Raw genomic sequence first — 27,720 nt, 5'->3', positions numbered from 1 at the left:
TTAAGTGTCTGTGCAATTCTGCATTTTTCGACACGCTAAGAGATTATTTTTTATTGCTCCGGGGTCCACGCACATGGGCGGGACTATTCACTAGATTATGACTATACACAGAGATCCCCTACTACATTAAGGCCTGATCTTGCTAAATGTAAGAAAAAAGGTAAAATCTGTTCAGGTGTTGCATGAATCGAGTGACCATTGGCAGATTGACACCATATGCAGAATCTTTTCCATTTAACTCTGTATGTCTTTATCGTCACAGGCGCTTGAGCGTTAGCCAAAACTTCCTTGCAATCCGCAGGGATATTTAGATGAGCAAATTCAAGGTGCTCAGACGCCAGGCAGCTAATTTCAGAGATGCAGGGTCCGGGTGGCAAATCTGACCGTTCTGAATGGACAAGAGGTTGGGTACTGGTTGAAACTGAATGGGTTGGCATTCTGATAGGAAGAGAAGTCTGGTGAACCAGAACTGGCGAGGCCACCAGGGAGCAATGAGAATTAGGCGACAAGGTTCTCTCTCCATCTTCCGGAGAACTCTGGGAACCAAAGGTATCGGACCAAAAGCGTAAGCATATATTTAAGACCAGTTCATCGAAAACGCGTTCCCCTGAGATTCCTTGTGGGGAAGCCAGCTTGCAAAGAATAGGCATTTGCTGTTCTGATTGGTCTCAAAGAGATCTAGATCGGGATGACCCCACTTTTGGAAAACTCGATCCACCGTTGGCTGATGCAGTTCCCAATCGTGAGTGGACACCGATGACCTGCTGAGGGAATCCGCCAGAACATTGGAAACTCCTGGCACGTGAACTGCCGAAAGATTGATCCTGGCACATGAACTGCCGAAAGATTGATCCTGTGCTGTATCGCCCAATTGCAGATTTCTAGGGCTTCTTGAGAAAGAAGAGCCAACCTCATTCGTCCCTGCTTGTTCAAGTAATGCATACTTGTAGTATTGTCTGTCCGAATCAGTGCTGTGCCTCCTTGAATGACTGTTTGAAATGATTTCAGGGCTGATGGCTCGTAGTTCCAGCAGGTTAATATACCACTTCCGTTGTTGAGGGCTCCATTTTCTGCTGACCGTTAGCCCTTGAAGATGTGCTCCCCAACCCTCGAGGGACGCGTATGTGGTGATTGTAAAATTTGGCGTTTCTTGAAGGAATGCATATCCCTTCTCTGCATTCTTCTTCTAAGTCCACCAGAGGAAGGCTTCTAGCATCCGAGGAGTGATCTGAACGTGATCGTCGAACGATCCTGAGATCTGTAACCATTGTTGGTTGAGCTCGTCTTGTAGGGGCCTCATTCTGAGGCGGCAGTTGGGTATTAAGGGGATGCAAGAGGAGATCATTCCTAGAAAGGACTTGAACTGTCGGACTGAAACGGACTTTCTTGATCTTAATTTGTGAGCTAGCTTGCGGATCTTTTGCTGCCTTTCATTTGAGACAAAAGTCTGGATCAGCTGCGTGTCCAACGTCGCCCCTAAAAACGTTTGCCTTTGTGAAGGAACAAGATGAGTCTTGTCGAGGTTGATCGAGAGACCCAGCAACTGAAATAGAGACAGACATCTCTGGACATGGGTGTCTGTGTCTGAGAAAGAACTCGCCTTGATAAGGCAGTCGTCCAAATAAGGAAAAATGTGAATCCCCTCCAGACGGAGGTGCGCCACTACTGGAGCTAGAACCTTCGTAAACACCCTGGGAGGTGACCTTAGTCCGAAGGGAAGGATCTTGAACTGTAAGTCCCTGCCAGACAAATTGAAACGCAAGTACTTTCTGTGTCTGGGGAGAATCGGAACATGGAAGTATGCATCTTGAAGGTCGAGGGTGGCCATGTGACAGAAGTTGTAGAATGTCTTGAAGCGTTAACAGTCGAAAGGACAATTTCTTTAGATATTTCTTGAGGGAGCTAAGATAGATTATCATCAAATTTATCTGAGAAAACAACTCTGAGATGAGCTGGAGGTGGGCCTCTTGGGGGAAAATTTGGAGGAAACTTTTCGAATTCTAGAGCATGGCCTTTGAATACGATGTCTAGGACCCACTTCTTCGATGTTATTGAGGACCAATTTGAGTAAAATTGTGAGATTCTTCCTCCAACCTTTACACGGGACTGCCGTAGAAGCGGTGGCAGGTGGCGGTCCTCATTGCTTTTTATTTGAATCTCTTCCGCAGTAGGATGGCTTCCTTTTGTTCTGCAAATAGGAAGTGTTAAGTTGACCATACGACTGTTGTCTTTGTGACTGGTATCACTGATTACCCTGATCTAACTGGTAGGATTTCTGCTGGCTGTAGTTCCCTCGATTGGAGAACGATCAACGTCCTTTTGGGCGGCTTACGAAATTGCAAAGTACCGAAAGACCTGGCAGTTTCGGTGTCTTTCTTGATGGTTTGTAGGGCTTCTTCTACGTGTTGGCCGAACAAAGCCTCTCCATCAAACGGCGTGTCCATTACCTTTGCCTGTACCTCCTGGCGAAAAGATGTAGCCTTCAACCAGCCTTGCCTACGCAGAACAGCAGCACCCGCTAGCTGTCTGAAACCTGTGGATGCTACATCTACGGCCGAATCAATCTCCGCAGAGACACGCTCCCCTTCCTGAAAAATCTTCAGAGCTTCAGCCTTTGAAGGTTCCGGTAGCATGTTGATATACGGTGAGATGTCTGACCACATTTGTCTGTCGTACCGACCCAGGATGGCTAGTGAATTGGCTGCACGGACCGTTGTCGCTGCCATGGTGGAGACTATTTTCCCAATTGAGTCCAACCGTCTGCCGTCCCTGTCAGGTGGAGTTGTGATCGGCGTTGATGGATTCCTAGCCCGTCTTTGAGCAGCCTGCACAATTACAGAGTCAGCCTTTGGGTGCCTTATGAGGCATGCCAGAGAATTGTCGGGCGCTTTATACTTCTTGTCCAGCCTGGGCAAGACTGGAGGAATAGACGCAGGAGTTGACATCGCCTTCAATCCCTCCTTCCATCCATATAAAATCTATAATGGGGATCGTCCGAATATGCTTCCTTGAGTGATCCTTAAAGACATACAGGAAGCATTCTTCTTTCGTCTCCATGGGAATAAGGAATCTTTGAGTTGCTCTCTCCATGAGGAGGTGGAAGCCTCCAATATCCACCGGAGAATCAGTAGGAGTGGAGAAGAGGTTTGAATTTGATACTTATCCCACTCCGACATAAGAGATCTTTCATCTACCTCACCTTCCTCCCTATCAACTTCCGATGAATGTGCTTCTTGAGAATGATGCGATGGAAATGGTGAAGGTGGTCTAGGAGCTCGGAATACTGAGGTGGAAGCTTGAGCAACAGGTGTAGGTGGCACGGCCTCTGCCGATTCAGATGGCGGGAACCACGGGTAATAGTCGTCTAGCATATGTTGGAGATTGTTCAGTAAAGCTATAGGTATCTGAGCTGAAGGTATGCTTAAAGGAAGGTTCAGGAGAAGGTTGCTCATCTTGCTCATCCTCCTGATACTTTATGAACAATTCTGAAGGGCTTCTAGCTGTTCGAAACCTGTCATCCACCTCAGAGTCCTCTTCACTTTCATCTGAATCCTGTAGTTGTACAAGAACTTGTTGAGGTACCTTAGGTGGAGAAAGATGCAATGGAGATAGAGGTTCCAGCTTAGAACCACGTCTCTGTAACAATGAAGGCGTCGTCGTAGACGGTGTAGATGTTATAGCCGTAGACGCTGACCAGAGTTGCAGCGCTGTACAAGATGACAATTTCTGCGTCGACGGGAATGTAACCAGAGGTGAAACCGTTGACGAGGTAGTTTCCGTCGACGAAATTGTCTTCGAAGACGATGAGGGCTTCGTCGAAGAGGTAGTCTTCGTCGACGATACGATCGTCGATGAAGTTCTCGACGACGAACTCGCCGTCGACGAGGCAACCATCGAGGATGAAGTGGTCGTCGAAAAGGCAGTCGTCGACGGGACGCCGACAATAGATACTGCCTCTCTCATCGACGAGATGGGTCTCACGGAGACCAGAGTCAACGGGGATGGAGCAGACGACATGCTCATTTGAGGCTTCGGCGATAAGGTCACTGTCGATGTAGATGTTGCGTTGACGGAAATCTTCGTCGATGGAGTTGTCGACGATGGAGTCTTCTTCGGAGGGAGAATCTTCTCAGAAGTTAGCTTAGAAGGTAGGGGGTTTTACTGCCTTTCTCGGGGGCGTGGAAGGCAAAGGATTTCCCTTAGTAGGTGGAGTAGCCTTTTTTGAAGTGGAAGGACCTTCAGAACCCTTAGAGGGTTGTGGTTTCCTTTAACACCTTGGCCCCAGGAGAAGACAAAACCTCCTCAGCAGCCCTCAAGACGTTTTTCCTCCTTTTCAAATTTCTTCGATAATCAAGGTCGGCTTCTCCCGCATGTAACCTCCCAGACGACTCGCTTGATTATCGAATAAATTTGAAAAGGAGGAAAAACGTCTTATATGACTGCTATTGGAATGTCATAAGTAATAGGCAGCGTTCTAAACACTACAAGGACTGTCAAACTATAAGAAATATCATGCACTAGTAATTGAAGACTTCTCAACCGCTTATGCCATGAATACTTAAACTCAAAGGAGGAATTTTACTGATCTCTAACGAATTTAGCCCTGATGTCCCTGCGAGGACGAAACGCGTAGGCTGTACTGGCATTTATTTGATTATCAATTGAACTGATTTCATTTGATCGTTTGGAAACATCTTTGAAAGACAAAAAAAAATTTTTCAAGTGGAAATCGAAAAATAAAAACTAAAAGAAGAAGCAACACCTGCTGTTAAGAGTTTCTCTTATTGTTTGAAGAACTATGTCTACACATGACTGTTGAATGATTTTGACTTTGAACATTTGATACTCCTTGGTTTCTTGTATATAATTTCTATTTGTAGTGGCCTTAGCGGTGGACCATTCCAAGTTGAGTGTCTAGACAAATAATTATCAATTCAGGTTACTAAATACCAGATCTCCACAGGTGCATTTAGTAGGTGATCTTCACCGTAGCTTCTGTTTGTATGACTATGATAGTCATAGATGTGGAACTTTTTTCTTGGTAGCTTTGGGCTACTTTACTTCCTGCTTTTATGTTACCAAGGTTTTTTGGTTATTATGAGCATATTTACTGCTTTTTCATGTACCCTGGGACTCCCACTCAGACGACGGGGAATGATTCAGGCATGTACTGGAGAACTAGGATACCTACACCAGGAAAGTGACGTTGGAAACCGCCACAGCAGAGGACTTCAGGAAAGATGCCGCTGGCAAAGAAGGTTGGATTCTTGAAGAGGAGCACCTGCAGGCAGAGGGGACAGAGTCTATGCCACTTGTGAGTGATCAGGAGGCATGGAAGACCAATGACCACTGATGACAAGATGCAGGAGGGTTGACAGTGACCTTTTTGCTGCAGCTGTGAGAACCAGGCGTTGCTGTGAAAATCCAGGAGTAGTTGTCGAGCTGTTCTACGTTGGAAGTCAAGAACCAGGTGGGTCGGTGTCAGGGGATGGAGCACCAACAAGACATTGGAGCAGGAACAGACATGGTAAACAAAAAAGGTACAGTGTTGGGACCAGCAAAGCCCAAGGAACTCCCGAATGTGGGAGTGTCAGAGCAGGCCAGAGTAAGCAGGGGAGCCCACTGAAGCCAAAGAAGACCTTCAAGAGGACCCACAGGTCGAAACCACAGGAGTCATAAGAGGACCTCTATCATCTCACCAAAGATGCAGGCCCACAGTGCAGAAGATGCGGTGAAGACTAAGACCTTGGTAGTAAGAGATGCTGGAGGATGGATCTTTTTGTAGCCCAAAGATCTCTTGAGGACGGTCCCAAACTTTGGCAACGGCAAATTGATGCGTTGCTCAAGGCTTCTGCTCCAGCAGTTCCAGCGAGAGATACTGGCATTGAACTTGCTGAGAAGACAGTGCAGACCTCGAGGAACTTGCAGAACCACCACCTGTGTTGCTGAACCTTTCAGAGTTTGTGGGAGCTCAGGAGCAGAAGACCGGTCAGCTTTGTTGCAGTGCCTACAGAATGACTCCTTCACTCCAAGGGAGATTACTTATGGGGTCTTTGATGCCCACAGCCCTGGAGAAGAACCTGGGTGAAGCACAGGCACAGACGTCACAGAAGACTGGCAGGACGAGACCAGGAGCAGCAGGAGTCTTCCTTGATGCAGTCTCTCCACTCTGCCCAGACGGTTGAAGTGGATTCGGATCTGAATCTTGTCCCACAACGTATCTAAAGAGCCACACACAGGTAAGCCCTTAAGTACCCTAGGGAAAGGGTTGGTACACTTCAGGGATCCTCCCAGAGGAGGGGCTGGACAGAGGGGAGGATACTCCCATGTCCTTTGTCCAGTTTCGTGTCAAAGCAGGAACCAAAGGCTCTCTGAACTAGATCCAACTGGAGTATGTATGGTAGGAGGGCACCAAATATGCCCTTGAAAGCAGTCTAATGGTGCTCTCAAGCGCCTCCAGCCCAGCCCAAAACACAAAGTCCTGTCAAGAAGGTGGCCACACCACCCTGTGACAGGAAACTTATTGTTCTACCTTCCCCTGCTCGAGCAGCAGGAGGGCAGAATCAGGTCAGTGGTCGGCAGCAGCACTAGCTTGCTGTTAGACCCTGAAAGGCTGGTACCAGGAATACAGGGGGCTCCCTATTGGGGGCTCCCTATTGGAGCCTCCCAGTACTTGGGATCCTACATCCAACACTGGAATCGGTGTTGGGATTCCAACATGTTTGATACCACACGATCGGTTTTGGTCAATATATAGTTATACGTCTAGTAATTGATTTGATGTCCACTATGTGTATACAATGGCTGACCGCACTTACAAAGCCTGGAGGATCGACTCCAGAGTTTGAAGGGGTTGTCCTGCTCATGCAGGGCACCCTCACACTTATAACCTAGCACCCTGCTTCAGGATTGAAAGGTCTGCCTTAGGGGTAACTAACAGGTTTAAATGCAGTGACCTCAGATATAAGGTAACATATCTGTGGTGAGTGGTGCTAGAACCAGCTCACACAGGCTGCAATGGCAGGCCTGTAATCCGTTTGAGTGGTCTCCCAAGGGTGGCATAATACATGCTGCAGCCCATGGGAGACCCCTGGTGTACCTATGCCCTGGATATCTTAGTACTGTATACTAGGGACTTAAAAGGGTACCCTAGTAGTTAATTGCAAAGGTACCAAAGTACTTACCATAGTCCTTTTGGGAGGAAGCACAGTGACTGGGGTTCTGATTAGCAGGATCCTAGTCCGATTAGTCAAACAGAATAACACCAGCAAAAAGTGGGGGTAACCATGAACACAGATCCTACTTTCCTACAGTGTGGCACCAGGACACGAACTGGATACAAAAATAAATGGATTTGGTAGATGGCACCAAGCTGCAACGATAACATACACCACTTTTGCAGGCAGATTATACCCACTCATCTGCTGCTGTTCAATCCATGGATGGAAGTGCAGCTTGCAGAGATTTTGGTACAGGACCCTGCTTTGTTGCTGTGACAGGAGGTTCAGCAAAAGAGGTAGACTACCTGGAGGACAAGTGTTAAGACTCCACAAGTGACGGTGCCATACTCCTGGCCCAATATGGGGCCATTTGGTCCTCCAGACTTTTTCAGAACTTGTGGCAGAGGTGGGCAGGCATACTATAGTCCTACTGCAGGTGCAGGGCACCGGTAAGGAAACTACGAAGAAGAATCTTGAGCATGCAGTAATCGTAACACTGCACATTCTTGGCTGTGCGAAAAGATCTACTCAGGATACAGGAGCAAATAAACATAGGTCAGAGCACAAACCCACACTACATTACCACCACTGACATTAATTTTATGTTGAAAACACCACCATAATAAATAAATCGTAAGTAAAAAGAAGTCACTAAAATTCCAGTTTTTTTTAGCTTGGGCAGCTTTGGAAGCTTTCAAAAATTAAAGTTAACCACGTACACTAGTACAGTAATACTTCATGGCCTTGACCCCACAACTACTGACTGGTAAACTCAATCCTATGAGGGTCTATTGCACCCTAGTTTTTTTGTCAGACTCCAACTATACACCAATTACGATTCACAGTCACATTTGTATGGTGGTGCTGAAGAAGTAAAGCTCACTTTTAAGGAAATTCCAAGGGTCTCCTTTCCTTCCTATCTGCAGGGATACACACTTCCTACACTGGAGGCTATGGCTTACTAGTGATTATGCAAAAAAAAAAACTAATACTAGCTCAGACAAGCATGGGCTGATGTCAAACTTTAAATCTAGGTTCTCAGGCAGAGAGACATTAACTTCGCAGTGTCTAACATAACGTACACTCTATATCGTGGGAAACTTACCAATTGTTTTGTAGCTACAACATTTAATGCTAAACTTACCTCGCCAACAATTCAATGAGTTCTGTTCGGCTCATGCCATCTGGAATCAGCCTTGGGATAGCAGCAATGCAAGTTCTAAACAGATCAATCTTTGGTTTTCTCTCACCCCTACATCAATATCAACCATGACATGAAAAAAAATAGTTTAGTTATGGCGGGTTATTCTAAACACTGTAATAAACAAATTAAACAAAGCATATTCTTTTCATGGCATCTATGTTGAAATAGACTGTGTAAACATTTTCAGCAGTAGCTAACTACCTGTTTATATTTCTTAGGAACTCAAGCCCTGTCTTTCAATAGTCTGGGCTTTGCATTGGAACTACCTAAGCTAAAACGTACTTGTCAGTAATATTCTTTTTGCATCTTATTGTAGTGCTGTAGATTGGCATGTTTTTCAAAGTCCTGCCCTCTAGTGTTAATCTCAAATGTTTTTACATTTTGAGGTGAATCCCCATATCTCCATTGAAACCCATGATGCACCAGGATGCACAATTCACCTTTATGTTGTTTCCTCTATGGTTTTTATTGTGTGAAGATGTGAAACATAAGATCTGTGGAGTGGAGAAAGAATATGCATTGATTGAAGTACCACACATGCTGTTGTGAGAATCTAGGTAGAGAGCACACTGATCTACAGCTCTATAAGCTACATTCTTCTAGGTAAGTAACGTTTTCTGTTTGTAGCATATGCTGCTGCACATCATATGTTGGGCACATAATGAAAAGTTGTACCCAAACCCTAAAGTGGTAACTTGCAAGCAGAATAAGTGTAGAAGTCTGTCCAACTTGTGCTTGTAGGGCATGAAGGGCCATAAAATAATGTTTAGTGAACATGAGAATACACACCATAATTAGCCACTTGGCAGATATCTGCTAACAAGATACTGTCTAAGAAAGCCATTTTGGCACCTTTCTTGCTACTAGAATGAGCCCTAGGCACAGAGTGCAAGTGCATTTGACTTTAGTATAACAAATCTGAATAGATGTTACAATCCAACTGCTAAGTCTACCTTTTGAAATGAGCTTGCCAAACAACGAGTTGCCTTGTTTTTCTGATGTAATTTGTACGGTCAACATAGTACATAATTGTTCTTCTAAAATGTAAAGCTCTGTCTGCAGCCGAATGGTTACAGAAAAAGGTAATTCCATAGATTGGTTGCCTGGTAAGGAGAGAAGACTTCTTGCAAAAAACAAGGGGGTGTTCAAAGTACATCTTTCTTTTCAGCCCTTGGAAAAAAGGGTTTGCACAGGGGAGCAATGCCCATTAGTAAAGCCCTCTTTCAGGAAACAAAACCTGCAGGAGGCATGAATGCAAGTGCTTAAAAGATGGCCTCTTAAGTAGAATGAAGAGTGCGTAGGGGACATGTACTGGGTAGTTGGGGTAGTGTGTATATTTTGTTTTTGGGAACAGGGCTGACGCTATGTTCCTCTGATAAAGCCTCCTCAAAAGTAAGATGATATCTTTGTGTGATGGCAATATGTAGAAGGAGGCATAGCAACAGCAGAACTGTTCTGTTTCCTTTATAGGGATGTCTGTCTGGTATCAAGCAGCTTATTAGCTCACTACGGGGGATGTAGCATGGATTGTCAAAGGATTCATCGACCTAGGAGTCAAAACTCTGGGAAGCAGACTGGTAGATGCTAAAGGTTGCTAGGAGCCACCTTATATTGAGGCTTGGTGCCTCGCTTTGCCGCTCTTGTAACGAAAAAGTTGTTTTCGATGCCAAGTGGTATATGTGAGAAGTTGGCCTGGTATATGGTGTTCACTATTCTAGTGATCCCCTTGCACCAGTCCAAACAACCCTTATGGTGATGGTTGTAAGTCAACCTTATAGACCAGCTATCCTAGTGGTAGCGTGGACAGAACGGTCTTAGGCTAAAAGACTCTTGAGGGCGTGTAAAGCTAGCTGTTTTACTATATGTAACCCCTTGAATATCAAATGAAAGGACACCACACAGGATATATGTGGAGTAGTGTGGCTCAATGGTTAGAGCAGGCAGACCTCGATGCAGAGCTCTGGCCTGGTCTTTACACAGACTCGTGAGTCAATGCAAAGTCAATGGGAACTTAGAAGTTAGATTTAGAAGGATTTAGGACACTTCCGATTTAGCTAGGAGGAAACAACTAAAGACTTAGACACTTGGATAGTCAATACCCTTGGGAGCACCGAAGTACTCGCGTTACCTCACCCACGGACGGCGGGTGCATAGGTGTGAAGATGTGTCCGGTTTCATCGCTGAATCCTATGGAGCCTTTAAGAAAGATGGTGCAGTCGCATAAACGCTTGGCTCCGAGGACCCTTCCTCCCCGCACGTCTATCCTGACGATAATCCTGAGAGAGGCTTGCTGATCTACGTTGCTAAAGGGAAGCGATCACTTACCATCTGTTTCTGGGGCTCCATCTGTGCAATAGATCCGAAGAACTGTTCCCGTCTCCTTGACGGCCTTCGTGGCGCTGACGCCGGGGCCTCGAGTGCAGAGGTTGCCCGGCAGTGTTCGTAGTGTTGGCGGCCCTGGTCGGGATGAGAAGCCGGTCGGTGGGAACCTGGGAGCCGCGAGCCGGGAGAGTTGGTGTCAACCCACTCCCAATAGTGGGTTGCCCCGTGAACCCGAGGTGTCGCCGAGCCGGAGAGAGGCCGTGTCGCCCGGTTCCCCTTGGGGGTGACGCCCGGCCATGTTAATAGTCCCGTCCGGGAACAGGCAGATGGCTCCCGGCGAGCTGCGGGGAGCGCACCCGGCCTTTTGTTGACTCTCCTTTCTGCACCAAGCGCCGACTATTGCAATCCAGCCGTGGAACCGGTTAACCCTGGTGGTCGGACTGGACTCGGAGGTGGAGGGGAAGCGACGGGGACCGAGATGGCTGAAATGGCGGATGGCTCCTTGGAGTGCACCCCTCCCAGGGACGGAGAGATCGCTGTGCTTGAGACCCCCGGAGTTCGCCTACATGGGGAAATGATTACGCGTAGCCGCGTACTGGCTGCACTGACCACCCTGCGGACTGCTCTGCTCCAGAGCTCCCGGGACTTGGAAGGAAGGATCGCCGCCATTGCTGACCCGCCATTTTGTAACGTAGTGGTATGCCCCCGAGTCGGTGCCGACGTGTCTCCTTCTGCTGCATTGTCATGTTTCCCGGATGAGCCTACAGTCTTGAAGGCACGGATAGATGTGGTTCCTGAGCTTATTGTCGTCACACCTGTTTCGCGACTGGTGGTCTCATCGAGGCCTTTTTCAGACCGGCAAGTGGAGAAGCCCTATCAATCCGTGGTACCCGAGGCCCAGACAGTGCTGCTGTGCTTTCCACATCCTGTTCTTTCTTTTCCGAGCCTGGTAGACCTGTCTTTGGACTTGGAACTGTTGGTGGACTGTGTATTGTTGCATTTCGGCCTCCGCCGTGCATCGTCAATTGTTTCTCGGTGGCTGGGACGATGTTGGGCGGCGGAGCTGCCTGGTCTGCCCGGAACGATTGAACCTTTTGTATCGAATTGTCTCCCGATTACAAAGCTGCTTAACATTGCTATTATTAATAGAAGTGGCCAGGGGTGACCTCGCTTGGGATTTGGAGTGACTTCTTGCTGGTTAATGGTGATTCCAGGGCACGGTTAGTGGGGCTGTAATTGATTGCGTTTTATGTGCTTGCTGATCGTCATACTTTTCTGTGGCTTCTGTTTATACGATTTTAGTATGCGGGGATGGCAGGGACCGGATGTCCGAATCGCCGGTCCTTCCCCTCATATGGAATATGCTACTTACCAGTATGCATCTGTTCTTGGCATAGAGGGCTGCAGAGTGGTACATTTATGAATAGATCGCCATCTGGTGTTGGGCTCGGATGATTGCACTTTGTTTTTCTTCTGGAGAAGTCTTTGTCGTCATAGGTGACTCCTCCTCTCGGTGTTAGTGCGCATGGGCATCGGCTCCATCCTTAGATTGTTTTGCCATAGTAGGGTTAGATGGAGTAGTGTAGTGTAGTACATAAAGATATGCCCATGTAAATGTATCTAAATAAGATAATGTTGGGACAGACACAGGTTTCCGGGGAGGCAGGGAGGGCATGTACCACTCTGCAGCCCTCTATGCCAAGAACAGATGCATACTGGTAAGTAGCATATTCCGTTCGAGGCATATGGGCTGCAGATGGTACATTTATGAATAGATTGTACAGCAGTTACCTCCCTAGCGGTGGTCACCAGTGTCTGTCGCAACTGTCTGAAATAGAGTTTTTAATACAGCTTGGCCCACTCTGGCTTGTTGTGCAGCCTGTACATCAACACAGTAGTGCTTTGTGAATGTATGTGGTGTAGACCAAGTTGCTGCTCTACATATGTCATCTAGGGGAATGTTCCCTAAGAATGCCATAGATGCTCCTAGTTTTCTTGTGGAATGAGCTCTAGGAGGAACAGTTAATGTTCTCTTTGCTTTAATGTAACATATTTGTATGCATCTTACAATCCATCTTGCGATGCCTGCTTTAGAGATAGGATTGCCCTTATGTGTTGGGGAAAATGCTACAAATAGTTGTTTAGTTTTCCTGAAGTCTTGTGTTCTTTCTATGTAGTATGAAATGGCTCTTTTAACATCTAGTGTATGTAGAGCCCTTTCTGCCACCGTCTGTGGCTTTGGAAAGAAGACTGGTAATTCCACTGGCTGATTGATGTGGAATGCTGAAATTACTTTAGGCAAGAACTTTGGGTTTGTTCTAAGAACCACTTTATTCTGGTGTATCTGTAGGAATGGTTCTTGTATTGTTAATGCCTGTAACTCGCTTACTCTTCTGAGTGAGGTAATGGCTATAAGGAATGCCACCTTCCATGTAAGGAATTGTATTTCGCACCTATGCATAGGTTCGAAGGGTGGCCCCATTAGTCTGGTGAGTACTACGTTGAGGTTCCAGACTGGGGCAGGTGGTAATCTTGGTGGAATGACTCTTTTAAGACCTTCCATGAATGCTTTTATCGCTGGTACTCTGAACAGTGATATGCGCTGCCTGTTTTGTAGGTATGCTGCTATAGCTGCTAGATGTACTCTGATAGATGTGTACGCTAGATTACATTGCTGTAAGTGTAACAAGTAGCAAATAATCTCCCTTGTTGATACGTCTAGAGGGTTGATATTGTTATTAGTGCAGTGTATAGCAAACCTCTTCCACTTAGCTGCATAGCATGCTCTGGTGGTTGGACGTCTCGCTTGTTTAATTATTTCCATGCAATTTGGTGGGAGATCTAAGTACCCAAATTCTAGGATTTCAGGAGCCAGATCGCTAAGTTCAATTGAGTTGGATCTGGGTGCATTATCTCTCCATGGTTCTGTGTAAGGTGCATGGGTAGAATTCGTAGCTTTTGATGTGGCACTTGTGAGAGTTGCAGGAGCGTGGTGAACCACGGCTGTCTTGCCCACGTGGGTGCTACTAGTATCATGGTCATTGAATGTTGTTGCAGTTTCCTGACCACTAATGGGATTAGTGGGAGAGGGGGAAAAGCGTATGCAAATTTGTTGGACCAATTTATCCATAACGCATTGCCCTGCGACAGGTGATGTGGGTACCTGGACGCGAAGCTTTGGCATTTTGCGTTCTGATGAGTGGCAAATAAGTCTATCTCTGGTTGTCCCCATCTTTGGAAGAATGGCTGCAGTATTTGTTGGTGCAGTTCCCATTCGTGTATTTGTTCCGACTGTCTGCTTAAGATGTCTGCTATCTGGTTTTGAACTCCTGGTAGGTGTTCGGCTAACAGATAGATGTTTTGAGGAATGGCCCATCTCCAAATCTCCTGTGCTAGTCTGGATAATTGGAGAGAGTGCGTCCCCCCCTGTTTTTGAATATAATACATTGCTGTCATGTTGTCTGTTCTGATCAGGACTGCTTTGTGGATAACATGTATCTGAAAGGCTTTCAATGCTAGAAACACTGCCAGTAGTTCTAGATAGTTGATGTGCAGTGTTTTTTCCTGCACACTCCACCTTCCTTGTACTGTGTATTTGTCCATATGTGCTCCCCATCCGATGAGCGATGCGTCTGCTGTTATTGTCACCTGTGGAATTGGCTCTAGGAACGACCGCCCCTTGGTAATGTTTGTTCTGTTCCACCACTTCAGAGAGCGGTGTGTGCGGTCGTCTACCAACACCAGATCCGTAATCTGTCCTTGAGCCTGATTCCACTGTGTCGCTAAGCATTCTTGTAGCGGACGCATTTGTAGTTTTGCATATGGTATTAGCAGTATGCAGGATGACATCATGCCTAGTAGCTGCATGAACACTCTTGCTGTTAGTGAGTGTTGTGGCTGAAATCTCTGAATGATTGTAAGCATTGCTTGGACTCTTATTGGGTTGGGGTACACTTTGGCTTTTTCTGTGTCTATGGTAGCCCCCAGATATTGTTGAACTTTGTTTGGTTGTAGGTGTGACTTTGTGTAGTTCACCGTGAACCCTAGCTGGTGTAGTAGCTGAATTGTCTTTTGTGTGTGTTGCAGACACTCCTCTTGCGACCTGGCTTTTATTAGCCAGTCGTCCAAGTATGGGAAGACATGAATTTGTTGTCTTCTTAGGTGAGCTGCTACCACTGCCAGGCATTTTGTGAACACCCTTGGTGCCGTCGTGACACCAAATGGGAGGACTTTGAACTGATAATGTTGTCCTTCTACCACAAACCTGAGGTATTTCCTGTGGGCTTTGTGAATAGGGATATGAAAGTAAGCGTCTTTTAGATCCAGTGTAGAAAGAAAGTCCCCTTTCTTCAGTAAAGGAAGTACTTGTTGGAGCGTGACCATGTGGAAATGTTCCGAATTTATGTATGCGTTGAGAGGTCTTAGGTCCAGTATTGGCCTTAGAGACCCGTCCTTTTTGGGGATTAGGAAGTATAGGGAGTATACTCCTGTTCCCTGTTGGTGCTGTGGAACCTTCTCTATGGCATGCTTTTCTAGCAGTGATATTACTTCCTGTTTTAACAGTGTCAGGTGATCTTGTTTCATTGGACGCTGTTTGGGGGGGGATGTTTGGTGGGGTAGCTGTGAGTTCTAGGCAATAACCATGTTGGATAATTTATCTTACCCACTTGTCTGATGTGATGTTTTCCCAGACAGGTAGGAACTGTGATAGGCGTCCCCCTACCGGTGTTATATGGTCTGGGGGAAGCTCTATGAAGTCACTGTTTTGGGGTTGGAGAGTTGCGGTTGTTGTTGTTTCCGCGACCTCCACCCTTGTTGTTGTTACCCCTGTATCCACCTCTAGAATTACCTCTGGGTGATGTAGGTGTAAAAGAGGTTTGCTGTTGGTTTGTACCTGTACTTTTGGATCCTCCTCTATAGGTGGATCTACGAAAGGAACCTCTTTGTGTCGGCTGCTGCAATGCTCCCATTGATTTAGCCGTTTCTGTATCCTTTTTCATTTTTTCTAGGGCCTCATCTGTCCCTGTGCCAAAAAGTGTTTTCCCATCAAAAGGTTGATTAAGTAACGAGGTTTGTACCTCTTGTTTGAATCCTGACACTCTGAGCCATGCATGTCTCCTTAGCATGATGCTTGTATTTGTCGACCTTGCCGCAGTTTCTGCCGCGTCTAGGGCGCACTTTATTGAAGTGTTAGTAATTAACTTCCCTTCTTGTATAAGTTGATCAGCTCTCTTTTGATGTTCTTTAGGGAGATGTTTGATGAGTGTTTCTAACTCATCATAATGCGCTCTGTCATACCTTGCAAGTAGTGCTTGCGTATTAGCTATACGCCAACTGTTTGCCGCTTGAGATGCTACTCTCTTGCCAGAGGCATCTATTAGTTTAGACTCTTTGTCAGGAGGTGGCGCTTCTCCCGTAGATAAAGAGTTTGCTCTCTTGCGAGCGTTTGTGACCACTAGTGAGTCGAGGAATTTGTCCCTTAATGTATATTGGGTCTTTTGGAGCTGCCCTATATTTTTTATCAATTCTTGGGTTCAATACCCTAGCCCTCACTGGGTCTTTGAATATCTCTGATGTATGACTGAGAAGGCCTTTTAGCATTGGTAGTGTTCCTGATGTTCTTTGTGCAGTAGGTAGTGTCTCTAATAAGAAGTCCTGTACTAGAGGTTCTGTATGTAGGTCTACCTTATGAAATGTTGCTGCTCCAGTAATGAGTTGTGCAAACCCAGTATTGTCATCAGGAGGTGAAGGTTTTGAGGGATATGACTCAAGGTCGGTATCATTACCTGATCCCACATTATACTCCTCCCATGGGTCTGCCTCCTCTGGGATTGTGTCCTCATCATCCCCAGGGTGTCCCCCCTCCCCTGTGTCACTTTCTCCATCTGTTGTAGGTGTAGATGGACGTGTGGGAGGAATATCTGGCCTATTGTGAGGAATAGGCGAAGATGGTGTGTGAGGTTTGGGAGAAGGGGGAGGAGTTGTATTCGTCCCCATTGTTCTCTTCTTTGGATGAGCCTTGTCGTCCAAATGTTCATGTTTCCTCTTTTTAGGTAGCTCTGTGACTACCTTGCCAGTCTTTGGGTCAATAAACAAAGTCTTTTGTTTAGGATCCGTTCCGTGTTCCTGTGTCGGTACCGCAGTTTTCGGTTCCGAAAGGTGTCTTTTCTTTGAAATGTCCATTTGTATTTTCGGTGCCGAAGTTTTGTTCGGATCGGACTTCTTCGGTATCGAAGATGTCCCCGGTGTCGAGGGTGTTTTCGGCGCCGAAGCGTGCTTCGGTGTCGACATGGACTGCTTCGACTTCGAGCTTTCCTTGGCCTGGTGCTTCGGTGTCGATGTGGTTGGTTTATCGGAACCGGAACCACTATGATGGGGGACCGAGTGTTTCGGTTTCTGTTTCGTTGCCGGGCTCGAAGGCGGGGCGTTGGAAACTTTTTTCGGTTGTCTGACCGGGCTCGAGGGCGGGGTCGACACCGTGCGGGGTCTGTTTTTCGGTAAAGGGACGTCGTCACTCACGGTTTGTTGGACGTCGATTTCCTCGACGTCGGACTCGTCCGCTTCTGACCCCGCCTCGTCGGCCTCTTCTTCCTCCTCTTCTGGTTGCTGGTCCTCGAACAGCTCCGGGATTGCTTGTGACTGCATTCTCGATACCTCGTGTCTTCGGGCTCGACGGTTTCTAATCGTCGACTTTGACGAGAACGCTGCACAGGCCTCACAGTCCCTGGATTCGTGTTCAGGGGACAAGCAGAGGTTGCACACTTCGTGTAGGTCCTTGTGTGGGAACTTAGCACCACACGTTGGACATTTTTTGAATGGAGTCCTTTCCATGGACCCCGGGCTGGACTACGTCGAGTTTCTCGTAGTCGTCGTCCTTCGAATCGCGTCGGTATGGAGTGAAGTCGCGTTCGATAACGATACCGTCGATTTGGAAAGGAATACGCGCCGGTTATAACCTTCTTTGTTGAAGTCGGTCCGGAGCGCTTCGATCCTCATCCGAACCCGATGGCGGAAAAAAACAATCTAAGGATGGAGCCGATGCCCATGCGCACTAACACCGAGAGGAGGAGTCACCTATGACGACAAAGACTTCTCCAGAAGAAAAACAAAGTGCAATCATCCGAGCCCAACACCAGATGGCGATCTATTCATAAATGTACCATCTGCAGCCCATATGCCTCGAACTTTTCTTTATTGTCTTTCTCTCTTGCTTGTCTTTTATTTCCTCTCTTCAGGGTAATTCTGGGGTGACAGTGGGGTAGGCCATAGCCATTACGGTGATGTGGGGTGGCGGGTGTTGGGGGGGGGGTTTGTTATTTTAGTTTGATTTGTTCTATGGTCCCTTTCTCTTTTCCTTCTCAGTGGGGTTGGCTGTATCTCCCTCTTTCATCCCTTTCTCTGTCGGGCATCTGCACTTGCCTCTATTTTCGGTGGGGATTCGGTTGTTGGAGGATCTTTTTTCTTTTCGTAAGGCTATTAAAACTTTCTTATTTTAACCTGGTTCCTTCTTTTTAGCTGTTGTGTTTCTTGTGGCTGTTGCGTGTTACCTTGCCATGCGCCAGGACGCCCCTTAGCTGGGGCAGCTGTGCGCAGTACAAATCCACGTAACATAACAACATTTTATTGTCTTGGAAGGGTGGGTTTTCCGTATGATGTTTTCGCTAAATTGTTCGCCATGGTTTGACCTTTACTCCTGGCCTGCATCCGGCGGGCGTAGTGTGTTTTAGGCCTCATTGCCCATCATCGATTCCCGATTGCGTGGAGGGATACGCCCCTCCCGTCTCTTCTTGTCTATTGTGTGGTGTGATGCCTCTGATGATATAGCCGCAGCTTCTTCTTCAATGTTATAAAAATGAAACCTCTTATCCTTGTGCTTCATTGTACCTACAACATATATTATGATTACGCCATGGTTACTCTATGCACCGTAAACAATTGCAATGCTCCTGTTTCTATCTCCTGAGTTTGCGGCCGGCCCCTGTGGTTGTAGGCCTGCGCTTGTACTGATTTGATTGACTCAATAAAGTTTAAAAAAAAAAAAAAGGAAAGATGGTGCAGGCGACCAGGAGGAAGATGTCCGGGTGGATCCAAGTGTGGATCAAGGATGAAGAGGACCTGAAAGCAGAGGGGACAGAGTCTGGGTCACTAGCAAGTGACCGGGTGGAACCAGGAAGGAACCAGACGACGTCGAGGAGCAATCAGGTGCTGTCCTGTAGCTTGTCTTGGCAGCCACGGGGACTAGGAGGCGTCGACGACGACCAGGTGCTGGAGACGGGCTGTCCCACGAAGGATCTCGCAGATGGAGGGGTCGACTTCCGGATTGGAGTCGACAAGCCTTGGCAAAGGCAACCCACGCAGGATACAACAAAGGCTTCTGGTGCAGACCAGCAAGGTCTGGGGTGCCTCACCTTTGCAGGGAAGCAAGGGCCAGTCTGGAGCAACCAGACCAGCGAGGTGGTACAAAAGGATTGTCGGCACAGAGGCTACGAGGAAGCGGGCCAGCAACCGGACAACGCGTAGAGCAGAACAAAAGCAGAGGGGCCCCACGCACAACTCATGGAGTGTGGGGGGCTGATCTTCGTCGCAGATGGAGCTCGGGATCGTGGCTTCTCAATCCCCAGTGCACAGCTTCAAGGGTACCTCAGGAACTGCACAGGTAGCAAGTTGCAGGCTTTTCAAGATGTCCGGTCCCACGTGTCTCGTCGCCTCCATGGATCTCAGCTATGCTGCAGTCGTGAAGAGAGGGTCAGAGAGGTCTGGAAGTCTGGGTCTTGTCAGGGTCTGTGCTCGGGTTCCGGCGAGAACGTCGACAAAGCAAGCCGTTGATTTGCTGGATGGTGCCTGGTTGCCCAGGGTGGTCACTCCTTGGTCACAAGGGAGATTCTTCAGTCTTCAGCTTCAGCAGAATGTCGAAGGTCCAGAGTTTCATTTCAAATTTACAGTTCAGGATTATTCTGAAGTCTCAGGACTCAGCTCCTACCTTTGTACAACTAAAACTGGCTGGATTACTTTCTAGGTCCCTCCTATGGGTAGGACCAGGAAGGGGGGTGGTTACACCCCCTTTCCTTTGTCCAGTTTCGCGCCAGGGCTGGAGTGCCCCAGCTCCGGTTTGAACCGGGGTATGCATGGAGCACCTAAGGTGCTCCAGGCAGTGTCTCATTCTATTCAGCCCTCCCTGTCCCAATACACAAAGTCCTGTCTGGGGTGGTGTTCGCACCTCCCCAGGCAGGAAACCTATTGTCCAAACCTCCGTGACTGGAAGGACTCCCAGCAGCAGGAGGTCAGACTTGTGACGGTGGCAGCAGCGTCCATTTTGTGACGCTGGGGCTCTGGGTACTTTTAACCGGGATAGTCAGCAACAACATGTCTTCTCCCTCTAGAAGGGTGGAATGCTACCCCCGTCGCCAGAATTGGCGAGGGGGTAGTATTCCAAAGCATACGACACCTTACACGACATGTTTTGATAAAGCCAAACCAGAGTTAGCATTTAACCGTGAGGTTCATAATGCACTTAAGAGTATATGGTATGGCAATATCATAGAACAGCTATAAGGACATGGTTCCAAAAGCTGCAGACAGGCTCAGTTCATGCTAGAGCACCATCTCACACATAACCAAGCACTCTGCCTCCAGGATTGTTAAGGCCTGTCATATAGTGACTTATAGGTTACTGTGTGTCTATATTTAAGGGTAGATATAGGAATACTATACCTAAGCAAGGGGTGATTACACGACCTTGCCCCAGCTGAGTGATCAGCCAGTTGTGTCAGTTTGGATGGCAAGCCAGGGGTGGCATAAGATATGCTGCAGCCCCTGGTAGGCCTTGGGTGCACCTATGCCCTGGGTACCTATAGTACACTGTACAGGGACTCACAAGAGTGACCCAATAGCCAATTAGGTATGTACCTAAGGTACATGGAGTCCATTTTATAGAGAGATCAGATAGCCTGGGGCCCTGATTATCAGGATCCCAGGCCAAATAAGTCGAAAACCAACTAACTACAAGGCAGAAAATCTGGGGTAACCATAGTCCGGTATCCACCTTCCTACAGTATAGGCTGAGGTGGATATCCCACAATGCCCTGTAGCCGCGGTTCCTTTGAGGTCCAACACCGATGGTAAGATCCTCAGTGTGTTGAGGGACAATTTCCTCCAGAGAACTTGAGGGTTTTGCCTGGCCTTCAGGGTTGCCATCAGAAAGCAGAGGTGTCATGAAGGGCCCAGAGAATCTCAACAAAAACTAAAATCATCACAGGTCATCTAAGTGGTACTCCACCTCTGTATGGCTTCTAGCCATGTGGCTAGTCTCCTTCAACGTCTTTGGCAAACTCGGCCAAGGGAGTTTTGGTGGAGTCCTGACACTGTATCGTGGCGTAGTGAATCCACCTGTTAGCCTGCCGGTAACAGAACTGTCTCTTTCTATTGAGGCATTACATATTGAGCAAGTGTTCTCAATGTGCTCCCTGGACAGGCAGGTTACAGATCAAATTCTGGTCCAACCATGGAAATGTACTGTTACAACAGAGGCAGAATTGAAGTGTATTCTCCATACCTTCTCGCAAAGTATGTCACTCACAGAAGACCTGGTACGGGGTTTGTCAGATGATTTGGTTCCAATGCATATCAGCTACTTCGGAAGATACAGTCATGAGATGTACTCGGTGTCTTGAAAGATTGGTTCCCATGGGCCTCGGGCATCAAAACGTAGACTCAGTTGTACAGCATAACAGAGTACTTGAAAACACATCCAAAATCCCTGGCAGAAAAAGGCACTGTAAGGTGGAGCCTGAGTCCACATGCATTTTAAGTTTCAGGGAGGTAGGATCAGGAGTCCCCTCAAAACCAAAATGCCTCCTTAAGGAAAAATAACCTGCAACATCCAGTCCAATGATTAGATGGCAGGATTGTGCACAAAAGGTGATCTACAGCAGGACATACTATAAACCAAGACTTTTCAGCACATGGACATGACCGCTGCGGGTTTTGTGCTTTTATGCGTTTGCTCAATTATACAGGTGAACCAAGGTTTTTTTTTGTGGGTTTTTTTCTAACTCCTCCTAAAGTTAGTGGTTGGGCTGTTCAGTCAGTGGGAAGCGTGGTTATTCTTCGTAAATGTGTTTCCTGATTATTGTTTACTACTAAATAAAACTAAGTTCCACCACAACTGCCTGATAATTAAGCATTTAAAACGTGTTAATTTCATACAGGCTCCGACCAAGAATTGCAGCACGTATTATGGCTGATGCGGGAAAGTGTTAAGGTTGATTAAATATTAAAAATGAAAACAAAACAAGATCATTACTGAGAAATCATGTTTGACAATGCCCATGCCGTGACCAAAGTGGTCCATGCCGTGACCAGAGTGGTACTTCTGTCAGCCTTCCAGCTGTGCTACATTTTACTCTTACTTCCACTAATGGACAATGCATCCAATAGTAAATTATTTAACGTCCTCATCAGCGACTACCAAAAATAAGATCTCCAAATGATGAACACCTGCTGTAGACTTCAAAATGCATTTTACAATGACCTTTCTAATGTCTAAGGCCCATGAATGCACTGCAACCCCCACTTTTAAAATAAAGGCAGTAGCCCTGAGTAACAGGCAAAAACTCCCCAAAAAGAGTCCTCACTAATTAAAAAATGTTCTTTTAAGTTCACTTTGCTCTGAAAAATAGTACTTTTTTGCATTCTTGCAGGTAATATGTTTAAGGTGAGAAGACTCATTTTTCAGCTGCCAGCCCTGTCCTTTTCACTCTTCTAAATTTGGATAAATCAACCTTCCTCTATTCTTTTTCAATTAAACATCCCTTCCAGTGAGTAGTCTTGCACCCTGTTTTAATTACATGTGGAGTATCAGCTACTGCAGCATTTCACCAACTATGCAATGAATTACTTTATTCAGTATACATCACTGATTTCAATCGAGTATATATCAGAGTACAAAACTTACGTTATCATCTCCTCAGGTTCTTTATTGGACATCTGGACACTTGTCATGCACATCGGCCTCCCAACTTCTTTATCTAAATGCCTAAGAATGCTGTCAAGTGCTTTCCGCACTTGAGGATAGTAGACAGACATTCCTTTAAAAGAAAACAATTAAGATATAACTAATACAAAGATGAGAATATTCACAAGATGAATTTATAGAAGGTAAGTCTTTCTGTCCTCCTGCACGTGTGTGTGTGTGTGCGTGTGTGCGCATATACACAAAACAAGAAGACTGTGTGTTACACCATATTCACATATATTTTTTAAAAAATAATCTGTATTGAATATGCTCAAGAGAACATACTTTGAGGAAAAAAACATTTGTGTAAATTTCCAAAATTAGACTGATTTATACCATGTCTTTTACAGCATTAAAGCTAAGCACCAGAAATTCAATGTCAGGACAGGAGGGGAGAATCATGCTTTCTTCCTTCACTTTATTACATCAATTCATCGAACAGCAGCCATCTTAAGATTAACAAAAATAAACTAGTGTTCAGTAGCCAATCAGTCAAGGATAGTCCCAAACACAGTCCATCACTGTCTAGACACCCTCTTTCTTCGCTACTAAGAAGCCGCAGTTAAGTCGCTTTTCATGCTCTCGGTCATTCACTTGTTATTGTAATATCTGTTTAGGCTTATCATACTTCTTATGCCTTAACATTAGTTTTTTTTCCCCAGTTTAGCAGAACATAGGTAGCGGGATCGCAACTGCACTCCTGACACGACAATGTTGAATTTATGCGGACACTGTGGTGCAGCCCCCCCACCCACTAGAAGGCGCTCTGTTAAGCGCATCTCCATGGCTTCGCGACGTTCTTCTCTGCTCGATTTGTTTTTAGGTCTCGCCTAGGCAGCGCGCAAGCGCTGCTCTAGGAAAAAACCTTAAGGAATCTGTCTGCACTTTTCAGCAGCTCATGCACACCAGGCATCCACCTTGCTGGCGCGAGCAGCGGTGCGCAGGGTGCAATCAGCTGTGGAGGATCATGTTTCCAATTCGCTGTTGCTTTCACTTTTACGGCCGTGTGGGCGCGCTTTTTTTTTCTTTTGTCTGAGCACAAAGCGAGCTTTGTTGCATGGGAGCTGGAACTCCTGGATAATCTGAGTGTTATGTGGTGCGTTCTCTCCATTTTGCATGTTCGGTTTCACTGACCAAGCACTCCAGTTCATACCTTTCTGCAAATTCCCCGTTCAGAATGCATTTTCATTTGAATTTGCATTAAGTTTAGAACAGCCATGGAGTATAACTGCAGGTTTGATAAGACCCGGGGACTTACTGTGCCATCACACTCTCATGCTTCCCAGAGTGCAATGTATTTTAGTTTCTGTTTACGGTGGGTCTGTGTCTAACTGCATCATGACACACTCTCCCTCTTAGACTATATCACATGTGCAGGAGAATGAATGTCTGAATACAGGCAAGAATTACACTTAGCCCGAAAGCATATGCAAACATGGACAATGCCGCTCCCCCTGCGCTCATTACATAAACTTTATTTAGTTTTTTTTAGCACTTCCACAGATCGCTGCCCCCAGACAGCTGCTTGGTAGGAGTTGGAAGAAGGCCAGCAGCGCAGAGAGCCCTTTTCACATGGACATGCTGGGCCGCACACAGTTCCCGGGAAAGTCTGGTGCATATTCCGGGCTTAGGAGATCAGCAGTTCCAGCAGGGGCTTAGTGAGGCACGTTTTCCCGTCACCCTAGCCCATGCACCTCAATTACGTTCCTTTTAGAAAACAACTACTAACGCTTCCGTCCACCCAGGGATGTGATCAATACTCTACTTCAGCCATTTTGGCTCAGCAACAGAAAGAAATAGTAAGTAACAGTGGGAAATCTGGTTTAAAGCATAGGCACGAAGCAGGATGTGCCATCGTCTGTGGTGTATTTTAGCTGCCTGGTGAGGCAGAGAGAGAGCAGTTATTCAAAATAACAAGGTTGCAGCAATATGCGTACCTTCGGCTACCCAGCCGCGCTAAAACGATTCCAGATCTTGCGCTAGAAACAATTCCCACCCAGTTAAAGTCAGTGCAACTCCGGATTTATACTTGTGTGATATGAACACCATTGGAAAAAAAATGAGCATGTAGCTCCAACAGTCATGCTAATGGATGCTTCAAGAGATGCAAGCCTTGACATGAATTAGCCGGCTTCTCCAGTTGCCAGTGCAACCAGAGCCCTAGTTGTTCACTGCCGTTCAGTGTTAGCAAGGCGCGGTAGGAGTGCTTTATGCAAATCTCTATTCCATTCAGTGTCCGGGGGAGAAAGCTCCCAGACAGAAAATCTGTGAGAAATTATGCACCTTACAGTTCCAAGATGGCTACTCACTGCGATGTGGACAGAGCGACTCATCTTGCAATGGTAGGTACAAAGTACACCAGACAGTAATAAGTTTCCTGTCATCCATGCTCCTTCCTTGAATTTATCTTGCATAAGCTTGAGTATTTGGTTATGTTTCATCAGTGAGCGAGTGGCTGAATGCAAGTGTCAGTAAGTAGAGGGAATAGATGCATGAGTGCAAGGATCATTGAGTGGATGGAGCGAATAGATGTATGAATAAATGGATGCTTGAGTGCAAGAATGAGTAACAAAGCGCATGTATGAGGAGTTCAAGGTTCAAGTCTTTCTCTGTGTACTTGGTCAATAACCTTAATATCCCTGACTTTTCCCAGTCACTTTCCCTGCCGTCATAACAGCAGCACCTGAGTTACCACAAATGACTCCTCTCAGGATACTGGAAGCACATGGCACATGACAAATCCATTATTGGGTTGCACAAAAATATATATGCAGCGTTAGAAAGTAGAAATTAAACTCCAGGGCTAGTAAATCTTCAAAATGCGGGACTCCATCTTTTCTCTTGCATTTGTCATTTTTTGTGCACAGTGGCAAGACCAAAATATGATCAAATTATTTCTTGAGTGCTTGTTACAGTTGCAATCCACTTAGACGAACCATGTTTTTTGAGGTTCCAGAACTTACTTGTTCTTGGTGCCATTGATTTACCACAAACTGTCCTTAATGTGCTGAATGACTAAACACTTATAAGGACCCAAAGGCGAGACCTATTGGCTATGTCAATGCTTGTTTAAGTTTGCAAAAAGGCAGGACGTTTTCAAAGGCCAGGAGGAGCTGCAGTAGGGTAGTAGGGAATTGCATTGCTGAGCTGTAAGAGTGTTAGCCCCTGGAGCACGAGCGGATAAAACAAGCAACGATCAGATTAGTTTAGCTTAACAGGATTTCAGGCTGCAGGCAGGTAATAAACAAATTGGGGTTGACGATGGACAAGGCCAGTACGGTAGTAAGCTTTGTAAACCAGGCACAAGGATTTGAAGACAATTCTTTCATAAAAATGAATGCTAGTGAAGAGCATTAAGTGGGGGGAGGGAGATTGAAATGAGGTGGAGAGCAGCATTCTGAATCTGCTGCAAGCAATGCAAAAAAATAATAAGTATATCCAAGATATAAGGAACTGCATTAAGTGAACATGCTGAGTATGATCAGTTCATCTCCCAGGTGACAAGAATGGAAAGAAGAAACTGAAGAATCTTACTAAGTAATTTAGGGAGAAGAAACAGAGTTGATATATGTTTATTTGTGGAGTGAGAGAGACTCTTCAAAGAAGGTCCCAAAATTGCAGACCAAAGAGGCTGGGACGGGGTGGTTCATAGCGGACTGGGCCAACATCATTTGGCCAAGACTTTTTATTTTGTTTTAAATGATGATCACTGATCATAAAATTTCTGTTTTCGCAGCATTCAGTTTTAGGGTATTCTCTCCCATCGAAGCGAGCACATAGCAAATGGATTTTTAGAAGTTATTATGGGCACTCAGGGACTGATGATCAAGCCTAACAACAATCCGAGTGTTGTGCATGAAGTGAAGGTCAGCAGAGCAAATTAGCTAATACAGGGGTGGGGCCAAGGAACCTGGAAGGACCCAATAAGAACCTTTTGAGTTCAGAGCAATAGGAGGCGAGTGGTTGGGAATGTGGACCACCTGTATGCAGCCAGACAGAACTTAATCCAAGCCATAGTACTATCCTGAATTCTGAACCCCGACATGCAATCAATAAGACAATGTAATAACATAACAAAAGAAGTCGAAGGATCAGAGAGCACCAGGCCAGTACCAAGGCCCTGATCAGCCAAAATGCTAAAACAGTCAAAGAGAATAAATCAGGGAAGCCTCAGTTCTATGGGAAGGATGGAAATCTAACTGGGTTATATTGAGAAAATGATTGGTCTAAAGAACAGAGCACAGTGGTCTATTGATAGCCTTATCTAGTATTTTAAACGGGAATGAGAATAGAGGGATAAGTTGAAATCTAGAGGTCGTAACTAGGGTTCCTTGCTAGTGGAACTACTAGAGCCTGTTTTCAGGAGTGTATGGTTAAAAGCAAATGAGAGCAAGGTGTCAAGCTGTAAGCAGGACAAGGAGGAGGACAGGAGTTAATTTATGGAATCAAGAGTGGGTGTGCCAACAGGACCTTTCTCCCAAAAAATCATGGGAGGCAGCTATTGTGTAAAGAATATGTACTTTGTAATATTGTTAAAAGTTTTCCACATTTAATATCACAATGTACATCATTTTAAGTGAATTTATTAAATATTATTTTGAAATGCTGCATTCATTTTAGGAATGTAGGTAATTTTTATTAGAATTTTATGAGGAGGGGGTTGGATTTCTAGATGAAACGGGTATTGAGTAATTTATATATTGAAAAAATGCTTGTATTAATTTTAATATTTGCCAATTACTTTACTGTTTTAATTAATCATTTTAAATATTTATGTATGGTGTTTATACTGCGTTTTAATTTTTGTATTGTTAGGTAACTGGTTGTATAATATTTATTTCACATTTTTAATACATTTTTTATTGAGAATCCAAACAAGGATGACAATGATATAAAATTACATTATAGTACAAAAAGAACATTGCCTGTCACAATTTACAGCATATAGTCATGAAATAAAA

At 45.8% G+C, this 27,720-nt stretch overlaps 1 protein-coding gene across 11 annotated transcripts in view; it reads right to left on the bottom strand.

Moving 5' to 3' along the window:
• FRYL (FRY like transcription coactivator) overlaps positions 1-27,720 on the bottom strand; it is a 2,496,013-nt gene that overhangs the window by 1,631,452 nt on the left and 836,841 nt on the right. For all 11 annotated transcript variants that reach the window (XR_013608325.1, XM_078678213.1, XM_078678216.1 and 8 more), the window contains 2 exons: positions 22,700-22,832; positions 8,365-8,472 (listed from right to left, as the gene is read on the bottom strand). Coding sequence is in view for 10 of the 11 variants with exons in the window: in XM_078678213.1 (XP_078534339.1) it covers positions 8,365-8,472; positions 22,700-22,832 (241 nt within the window). In the remaining variant the exon portion in view is untranslated. The remainder of the gene's footprint in view (positions 1-8,364; positions 8,473-22,699; positions 22,833-27,720) is intronic.

The sequence above is a fragment of the Lissotriton helveticus genome, chromosome 2_2 (genome assembly GCF_964261635.1).
Source record: "Lissotriton helveticus chromosome 2_2, aLisHel1.1, whole genome shotgun sequence".
Taxonomy (NCBI): domain Eukaryota; kingdom Metazoa; phylum Chordata; class Amphibia; order Caudata; family Salamandridae; genus Lissotriton; species Lissotriton helveticus.
This window is presented reverse-complemented; position numbering and strand designations above follow the sequence as displayed.